Source organism: Nestor notabilis, unplaced genomic scaffold (assembly GCF_000696875.1).
Source record: "Nestor notabilis isolate BGI_N333 unplaced genomic scaffold, ASM69687v1 scaffold4447, whole genome shotgun sequence".
In the NCBI taxonomy this organism is placed as follows: domain Eukaryota; kingdom Metazoa; phylum Chordata; class Aves; order Psittaciformes; family Psittacidae; genus Nestor; species Nestor notabilis.
The window spans coordinates 12758-22772 of record NW_009934965.1 but is presented as its reverse complement, the minus strand read 5'-3'; the positions used below and the strand labels follow the sequence as shown (position 1 = coordinate 22772).

Here is a 10015-nt window from a genome sequence, read left to right as displayed (position 1 = left end):
CGGAAAGAGTATGTCATCATCTTTTGCTCTGAACAGGGCTGAATTTACTGCTAGCATTTAGTAAGTGCTACTACTAAATAAAAGAAAATAAAAATAAAGGGAACTATACAGGCATTTTATTGTTTAAATCTCTATGACCAATGATCTTTGGCTAGGAGGCTAAACAAAGATAATCACTGGAAGCCTTGAATGTCTACTATGTGGCCAAGTAAAGCAATAAGCATCCATAGCCAGGTCTCTGTGCCCCACAGTACACATGTTAGCAAAGGACAGCAATGAGAACTGGGGAGGGAGGAAATGCATGACCTGAACAATGGGAAGGCAGGATTCAGACTGTGTTGCTGACTGGCCTAGGATGTGTAGTGCTCACACAACCCTCTAATATGTGAGCCTCTGTTGTTTCTATTTTCTTCTTTCCCAGTCTAAGCAGAGTAAGTTATGGTATCAAGGGTTGGAAAGAACTTGATCTTTTAAACAAAAAGGGTTACTATAACACTTAACGATCAAAGATACATGTATGTTTCCATTACCCTCACTGCTTTTTTGAAAGGGGCTAGCCTAGTTTTTTAATTGATTTTATTATTTCTGGCCTAACATAAAGCTTTTCTCACTTGAGTGCAGTTAAGAAGGGTCTTAACATCTACAAAAGCCTGTGGGCTAAGAAGTTCAGCCCTGACTGCTCCTCTATCCTTAAGCACTCATGGATCAGTGATGTGAAGCAGGGTGGCATCAGTTTCTGACATTGGTTCTGTGCAGTGCAGGGACGCCTCTAATGCAGAAAACCTTCCAGGGCCACAAAAAAGCACACAGCAAGACCAAATATTTGACTGGCATTTCGCAATCTATGGTTCTCTGCGATATTTGAAACAATTAAAAGGCAAACACTGAGTTAAAATACCAGTTTAGTGAACTAAATGTGTCATTTCATGCTAAAAAGATTATAGGTTAGTTTCTAGTGACGTCCCATTAGCATTGGCAGTTTCTGGAAATGACTTATGTTGGATTGGAAAAGCTGAGACCCCTGCTTTCTACTCTCCACTTCTCATGCTCTGCCCCACTGATGTTTAATGTCCCCTTGCTACACCAAATGCCTGCTTATAGTCCCCCTTACACCACAAAATGTGGTTTCTGTAACAGCATCTGGTTTTGTCCTAATAACTGTTCAGAAGACAGCACCAGACTTGCTGGATGGGACTACTTTTTTCTCACAGCAAATTCTGTATTTTGGCAGCAGGCCATCCCTTCGAAGAAATCGGCTTTACACCTTTGTTCTGGTCTGGAGCCAAGTTCAGCCCTGCACCAGTCTCTTTCCTGTGCTAGGTGCTCCTATTTCCAAAACAGCCAGCTTAGTCCCCTTTGGATCTCTAACAGACTCCTTACCTTCATCTTCCAAGTGAAACAGTTTTTCCTGCTGCCCCATCTAACCTTCTCCAGCTTCAATTTTTAGCCACTGTTCCTGTCCAGCACTGCTGAGAAGAAGTTAATGCAACTGCCCTGCATTATATCTTTGTAGCTGCCTTTCAAGGGGAAGAAGAAATCAATAACTATAGTGTTAGTAATTCCCTGGAAAGTACAGTACTTAGTCCAGAAAGTGAATGGGCACTATTCAGTTTTGACTGCAAAATGTCAAGCAATGCAGTTGCTTACCGCCTGTGAAAATTAGGCTGCTCAGGCTCTAATACCCTTCCACCATCTTAATTTTAAGTTTTCTTTCTAGCCTTGAACTGACTGAAGAAACCTTTGCTGTCACCTGAGGAGTTCTATATAGCTGCTACTCATCTGTGGAGAGCAGAAATGCATTTAATGTCTCAGTTTCAATTCCTTGAGTTGGGTACTGAGAATTTGTCATTTGTGCAGGACCTTGGTCTTGATCTTTGGTTTTGTTTTCTTCTCCTTTTCCATCCTCTTCACCTCCATTTTTCTGCTAGAGCAAAGAAGACGCATACTTTGTAGTCTTGCACAAAGAAGAAGGAGCTGGCCTGGGATTTAGTGTTGCTGGAGGAACAGATCTGGAACAGAAATTGGTCACAGTAAGTGATGCTGCAAGTCATATTTTTACAAAGCTCACTTTAAAGGAGGCTGGTCATTAGATCAAGTGCCCATTTATCCAGACTCATCGCAAGTCATTCACAGTCATAAAACAGTGTCTCTCAGAGGTGGCTGCATACCATCTGCTACTGAAATCACAGTGTCTGGGAAGCGTAATTCTTATTATTGGAGAGGGATGTCAGTTATGTCTTCAGTCTTTAAAAGTCTGCTACTGAATGGGATTGGCTAGATCTGAATCCTCATTCCCAGCCCTTGAAGGTAAACTCCACAGCAAAGTTTTTGAAGGATTTTGCAAATCCTGTTTCAGACTTCAGCAAATATTCTGGATTTCACATCACAAATTTGTTCTGATGTTATTAAGACATGTGGGTGGTCAGTAGATGATGGTGTTGTTTTGGGTTTTTTTATACAGCTTATGTATATTTTATATGTATATATATAAAAAATATTATGTATATTATGTATAAGCATATAATGTTATACAGCATTCTAAACCAAAGGTATTGTGTGGTGCCATTAAGTGATGTTCGTGGGTAAAAAATCATGCAAAGCACTTTTTATGCTGTTCAAAAACAGATCAGTGAGGTGGAAAAATACAAGACCACCAGTGTCCCATATGGCAATTTCTTTACAATATCTTTACAGACAATTTAAATTCTATGCTGAAAGAGAGAGATTCATTAGATTCTGAGATTAGAAGAAGAGTATGTCCTCGGGTCTCTTGAGCCTGCGGCAACCCTTGCAAGAATTTTTTGGTTTTTGGTCTTAGACAAGACCAGTGGTGAGACACTGGAACAGATTGTCCAGAGTATCTGTGGATGCCCCATCCCTGGCAGTGTTCAGGGCCAGGTTGGACAGCACTTGGAGCAACCTGGTCTAGTGAAAGGTATCCCTTCCACTAGAGAAGGGAGGTTGGAAGTAGGTGAGCTTTAAGGTCCCTTCTAACCCAAACCATTCTATGATTTTGTGATATAAATCTATGAAATATATCTTACATTAAACAGTGGTTGAGTTGAAACATGGTCACAGTCTAGGGAACTTTACTTCTGCTTCTTTTGTAGTAAAGATTGTGTTCCCTGTCTCTGGCCTGGCAACTTGCAGTGGCAGCTGCAACCAGGAGGAAGGCTCAGCAGTGTCCCACTCCAGAGACTGGGAAACTACCTAAAATTAGGATCTTGAGCTCTCTCAGGCAGAGTAGCTAATGAGATCTTTCTTCTGAATACCATTAGCCATGAGACCAAAAAAGCATCAGCTCCTGCTCTTTCTCTTTGTTCACTGTGTGTGAAGCATGCTTCTTGGGTAGGGAACATTTTAATATTCTTGACCTACTGGGATTCTGGGTCCCCACTGGATTTAGGGTTGCCACTGGATGCTGAGCTGCTTAGATGGGCTGTTCTGCCCACACTTGGGTGCAGAAATAGAAATGCCTGGTGAGCTTCAAGGTACTGAGGAGCTGAGCATCTGAGGGAAAGCAGCAGGTATTTTGGAGATGACCCCCGTATTCCATTTACCTCTTGCATGTGGGTGTCAATATCTATTATTGAAGCTGTTATTCCTGCTTTGAATGTCTGCTTATGATAGCTGGAAATTTATCTTCTTGGATCTGTAGAATTGTGGCAGGTGCCCATCTCAGCATGGCCCTGCAACAGGAAGGAACGGGAGCCAAAAGGCATCTGATTCCTCGCTGTTAATCTGGGTATTAGGATAAATTCCTAGAGAAAATGCCATGCAGAATTGTGTGCAGAGATTTGCTGCCTCAAACCACATTCTGGCTGCTAAAATTACAGTGCCTTATAGGCAAGTCTTTAAATACAGGGTTTTTAGTCTTTCAGTCAGTTCCTTTCCGTAAGTGGCACACATCTAAGTCTCAGCTGCACTTGCTGGATTTTACTTGAAGTTTAATCTGCTCTGAATAGAGGTTTTTTGGGGAGAGCTGATTTTTTTTCTCTAGAAAAAATGCATTTCAATCCACTGAATCATCCTTTTGCATCTATTTGCATGATATTTATCAGCCAAATTGAGATGTTCAGCTAAATACTTGTACAGCTGCAGTTAGAGCCTTTCAGTGCACAGATGCTATGCACCACTTAGAAATGTGCATTTGAAAACAGCACAGGATACGTGTCCTAGTCAGTGGGAATTTGGGGAGTGGGTGTTGCACAATGCAAACCTATTCTTCGTGTTTGCTGTAGCATAGCTATGGGTTTAACCTGTCACTTGAAGTATGTTAATTTGAACACTCTGAAGAGTTCAGTGAAGGTGTAAGTGATTTGTGATGTTACAGTTTTGCGATGTACCCTGGTTTTGTCTGGGATAGAGTTAATTTTCTTCTTAGAATCATAGAATCGTTGAATCAGTCAGGTTGGGAAAGACCTTTAAGATCACCACGTCCAACCATTACCCGAGGACTGACAAGTCCACCACTGAACCATGTCACAAAGGGCCTCATCTACACAGTTTGTGAACACTTCTATAGATGGTGACTCTACAGGTGCCCTGGGCAGCCTGTTCCAATGCCTGAGCACCCTCTCTGTGAAGAAATTTTTCCTAATATCCAATCTTGGTGCAACTTGAGGCTATTACTTCTTGTTGTATCACTTGTTACTTGGGAAAAGAGACCAGCCACCTACCTTCTCCGTCCTCCTTTCAGGTAGTTGTAGAGGGCAACAAGGTTCCCCCTGAGCCTTCTCCAGACTAAACAACACCAGTTCCCTCAGCCATTCCTCATAAGGCTTGTGCTCCAAGTAAAAGTAAAGTAGCTGGGCAGAGGGTAAAGTAGCTGCTACAGTGCTGTGTTTTATATTTAGGGTGAGAATAATTTTGGTACACACCGATGTTTAGTTGTTGCCAAGTAGTGTTTATACTAAGTCAAGAACTTCCCAGCTTCTCATGCCCTACCAGCGAGAAGGCTGGAGCAACACAAGAAGTTAGGAGGGGACATAGCCAGGACAGCTGACGCAAACTGTCCAAGGGGACATTCTATATCATATAACATTATGCTCAGTATATAAACTGGAGGGAGTTTGCTGGGGAGGGACTTACTGATTGTTGCTCATGGACTACATGGTGAGCAGTTTCACTGTGCACCACTTGGGGTTTTATTGTTGAGTTTTAGTTCTCTTTTTGTTAATCTCCCTTTTCATTACAATTATTATTACTCACATTAGTATTATATTGTATTTTGAGTTATTAAACTGTTGCTTTCTCAACCCATGGGTTTTACCTTCTTCTGATTCTCCTTCCCATCCCACCATGGTTGGGAGGAGTGAGCAAGCAGCTACGTGGTGCTTTGTTGCCAGCTGGGGTTAAACCATGACAATTCTCTAAGTGATTTTGGTTGTCTTTGAGTTAGAAATAACCATGCAATAATAGCATCTTTTCCTCCCCCATCCTGAACTGCAGTTTTTGTCCAGTCATTTAGGCCTTAGTATTTGAGGATGTTTGTTAGAACAAATGTTGTGTGCTTGGTATCTGGGCAGTGAGCACTGGTTGCAAACGTTGGCATGGTCTCCATGCTACCTTTGGTCTGTAGAACAGTGTGTGTGGTCATGAGGTTAAAGCGTCCTGAAGTTAAAATCTTTCTTGTAGGTCCACAGGGTGTTTTCAAAGGGAGTGGCATCTCAAGAAGGGACTATTCATCGAGGAGATCTTGTTCTGTCAATCAATGGCAAGTCTCTTGAGAACTCAGTCCATGGGGATGTCTTGAATACTCTTCATCAGGCGAGACTATACAGATATGCGGTCATTGTCATCCAGAAGGAAAAAGACAAAGCAAACAATTCCTCCAGACTTGAGATATCAGCTACTGGCAGAAAATGTGTGGGGTCTGGAAAGGATGTTTCCATGGAAATAGGAACAGGTATGATCTTTGTCCAAGAACAGTTGGAAGGATTCCCTTGCAGAGCAGACTGAAGGGAAAAATGTCCATGTGTTTTAGATTAAAAGCATCTGTGCCTTATGTGATTGAAGGGAGCAAATGAAATTACCTTTAAATTTTATTTGTTCTCTTTGGAGCCTAAATGCAGTTTGGGTTGGCTTTTTAAATATCATAACTAGGGAGAAACTTAGAAGGGCATTTAGGGCCTAATCCAATGTCTACTAAAGTTAGTGATTCCACATGTTATTCCAATCCAGGATAAACTCCTTTTAAGCAATAACAGTAGTCAGTGCAAGAAAGCAAATAACCAAAAAAGAAAAACAAAACAAAACAAAACATACAAAAAGCCCCAACGAAAGAAAACCAAGCAAACAAGAAACCTCAACAACCTCAAGGAATATCTCAAACCCTGCAGTTTGTTATACATAGAGACTAAACTTGCTCTTCACAATAGCAGATTTCATACCGTTTCTACTAAAAACATAGAAAAAATAATTTGATATTAGAGTAAGTGGAGCTAAACCCAATTGACGTCAGCCATTGCACAGGAAACTAGGGATAAATAAGTGGAAGTGTATCAGTGGAATAGTGAGTTCGTATTTGGGAATAAGACAGCATTTCAGTGTGAAAGCTGCGCTTGGGGAGTTACAAACAGATCTATCAAAGTTTTTTGTAGAACTAAGACGCAAAACCCTTTAGTGCCTGTATACTTCAGTCCTGCTCTGCTGCAGTGTCCCAGGGAGGGAGTGGGCAGTGGCTATGCTGAGAGATTTGGTGATGTGTCTTCCCCTGCATTCCCTGCAATACTAGGCACCTAGCTCAGAGCACCCCAAAACCAGGACATGGAGCTGCCACTCACCCATTTTTAACCCACTGGATGTAATCATTACTGTTCGTTTGTTTCTGTAGCAGTTTTTCTCATCTTATGCTTTCACCACATTTTATATTACAGCTTTGTAATACAGCTTAAAAGAAATATGAAGCACTCTGTAAATTAATGGATCAGCCTTTCTGGAATTGCTCCCATGGATATAATATATGTAATTAATCCAGAATTCAGTTCTACCCGAAACTCCCTGCTTCTTCACGTTGACAGATGCGGAATATCTGCTGGAAGCAGGCACTAGGGGGCAACGTTATCTCATAAACAACATATTACCGGGTTATTAACAACGTGTTTCCATCCTGTGAGGCAAAGCACATCTTCAGATATTTTAGATAACATTTAAAGTTGTCTGAGATGATGGTAGCAGTAATTTGTGATAATGCAGACTGCATAATTTTTACATTCACACAGGGCAAAAAGGATCTTGTTTTCCAAAATGGTAGATTTATTTCCCTCTCAGCAAAATAATATTTTGTCAACTACAGCAATATTGCATTCTAAAAGTATCTGCTGTGTAGGGATGCACCCTAGAGGTATTTATGGTTATTTTCACAGATATTACACCAGAAACAATTCTTCACACTAGTGAGCAATTACAAATGTTTCTTGAAGAGGATAGAACATGTTTGTTTAATGTAATGTTTCATTTATTACTATTTAAAAAGATGTGATTCGTAGAATAAACAGTGGGAATGAATTAAAGAAAAAGAAATGCTCTCCACTCACTGTTTTTGTAATTTTTTCTGTTGTTTTGTTGATGTTTAGAGTCTTTGCTAAATTTGCTAAGCTTTACTTTGGAGGGAGGGGGAGAGGGAGGAAAGCCTTGGCAGGTTTTTGTTGAACATACAATATTAAAATGTCTCTGTGCATAAATGCATTTTGTACTGTGTCCCCTTCACAGCTGCAGTAATATGCATTCACTTCTGAGAAACTGGGTGACAACATGTTCTAGTCTGAATATGAACTGAACTCTGACTTGCTTTGTCACTGCAGCAAAAACAAACCCAACCAAACACAACTTGCAATTTACTGTTAACTGCATAACAGTATGTTATGTGTATATTCTGTCACAGATCCAAACCTGGATATGAATGATGTCATCTGCGTTGAATTACTGAAAACCTCTGCTGGCTTGGGATTCAGTCTTGATGGTGGAAAAGCTTCCATTGCTGGAGATAGGCCCTTGCTTGTGAAAAGAATATTTAAAGGTACTACAAGCATGCAGTGAATATTATCCCAATTTTCCTTTAGTGCATTATACAGATATTTTAATTGTTGAGATCATTAGTTTTCTTGAAACAAGAATGGGTTTTGTGGCCCTCATTTCTTACCACTTACTAGCCAAAGTGGTCATTTAAAGAAACCCTCCTGGGATTGCATCTGCTAGCATGTGGAGCAATCTGATTTACCAGATATGATGCAGTTCCTTCCTGGGCTTGCCCACTATTATTAGACATTAAATTACAGCAGCAATATCATATATAACAGTTTGAGAAGTTCATGCCTTACGCAGTTCTCTTTTCTAAGAAAAGCACAGTGCAGATAATCAGTGTGGTTCTGAAGCACATCCTGCATTATACCCAATTATTAATTATAACTTTTTTCTTTTTTTTTTTCTTTCTGTTAGATATCAGTATTAGCTTTCACTAAGACTATATGATGTTGGTGTTAAAAAATGCCACTCTTGGATGCTTTGTTTGTCAGTGGGTAAATAAACTTATATGGACCGTGCATAGAAAGGAAACTGATCCCAGAACTGTCATTTTAATATGTCTTAGTCTGTGATTCAGTTCAGTGAAAAATACAGCACTTTCTAAAGGAAGCTGAAACTCTCAAAGAAGCTGCAGGTGCACAGCATTTTTACAAGATTACTTTTCTGTGGTTTATTCTCTCATCAAGGAAGAGAAAAATCACACTGTTAATTTCTGAATTGCTCTGAATAATTTTCTGTGTGTTTGTTTTCCCCTCATTAGAAAATGATTCTAAGGGTAAAGGGCATATTTAATTTTTGAGCTCCTCATTAATTTATATTATTAGATACCATCCTTTTCCCCTCCCTGCAATGGCTGGTGTTAGTTAAATTATCTTTATAGAAAACATACTTTCATCAAGGGCAGCGAAGGGTGCACCCCTCTCTAGGAGCTGTTTCTGTGTCTTGTGTGCTTGTCCTAAGTTTGCTGTGTTTCATTTGTTCATCGCTGTTACCTGGGTTTTATAATTTGCGGCATTATTTGCTTATTAAAATTTCATTAGAGAAAAAACCTCCAAGCCATATACAACCTCTATGTTTGTTTAATCAACCACGTTTTGTACAACTACATGCATAACATACAGCGTATTTCATGCACTCATGCTGCTTCCTTCAAAAACAGATGTATGTCTGAGAATAACAATTTATCTTGGTTAAACTAATGTTTTCTGTGAGGTGCAGCATGGGATAGGTTGCTGGAGCTGAGCTGAACATAACTGATTTGTACTGAAATTGCCACTGTTGGGAAAAATGGTTTATTTGCGTTCATCGCAGTGGAAAGCAAAATTTTTGTGGGTTTACTTTTTTTTTTTTTTTTCCCCCCTGTGGGTTTTGATTTTGTTTTGTTTTCTTACACTGACTTTTTTCCCTCTTTTGCTCCTAGGTGGTGCTGCGGAGCAGTCTGGAAACATAGAAAGTGGAGACGAAATTCTTGCTGTTAGTGGAAAATCGTTACTTGGCCTCATGCATTACGATGCCTGGAACATTATTAAATCTGTGCCAGAGGGCCCTGTTCAGTTACTAATCAGAAAACACAGAACTTCAGTGTGATAGAATTACTACATCTGATCACACTTGCTAAGACAAAACATTTAAACCCGGCTAGAAGCTGTCTTTGTTTCTAAAGCCACACAGAAGTGTCTTAATGCTCTACAGAGAGGTGCTAAGAGCCTTGGAGAACCACTGAGCAAGCATGTGATGAGCATCATAAAATCTCACCTAATTATCGTGGATGAACGAAGCCAAATGTTAGAGACATTTTTGTATTATGTGGCAGTTTTAATGGAACTTCAAGACCTCTCCTGGGTTTGATTTAAAGTATTTTAATCATGATAAATAACACTGTGCCTGTCCCTGATATTTTAATATCTGCAGAGCGTTGGGAGTGTAACTTGTTGGTTGCCATCCTGTTGACAAGGATGAGTATTTAGACTGTACTATATCACGTAGCTGT

General features: G+C 40.1%; 1 protein-coding gene across 1 annotated transcript in view; it reads left to right on the top strand.

The window, feature by feature from the left end:
- The window catches only part of PDZD2 (PDZ domain containing 2), a gene marked incomplete at its 5' end in the record, with an annotated part of 20688 nt that extends 11076 nt beyond the window's left edge, over nt 1-9612 (top strand). Inside the window, 4 exon segments of the mRNA XM_010017590.1 lie at nt 1929-2030; nt 5638-5908; nt 7886-8020; nt 9446-9612. Coding sequence (XP_010015892.1) covers nt 1929-2030; nt 5638-5908; nt 7886-8020; nt 9446-9612 — 675 coding nt within the window.
- Nucleotides 9613-10015: the final 403 nt, after the last annotated feature.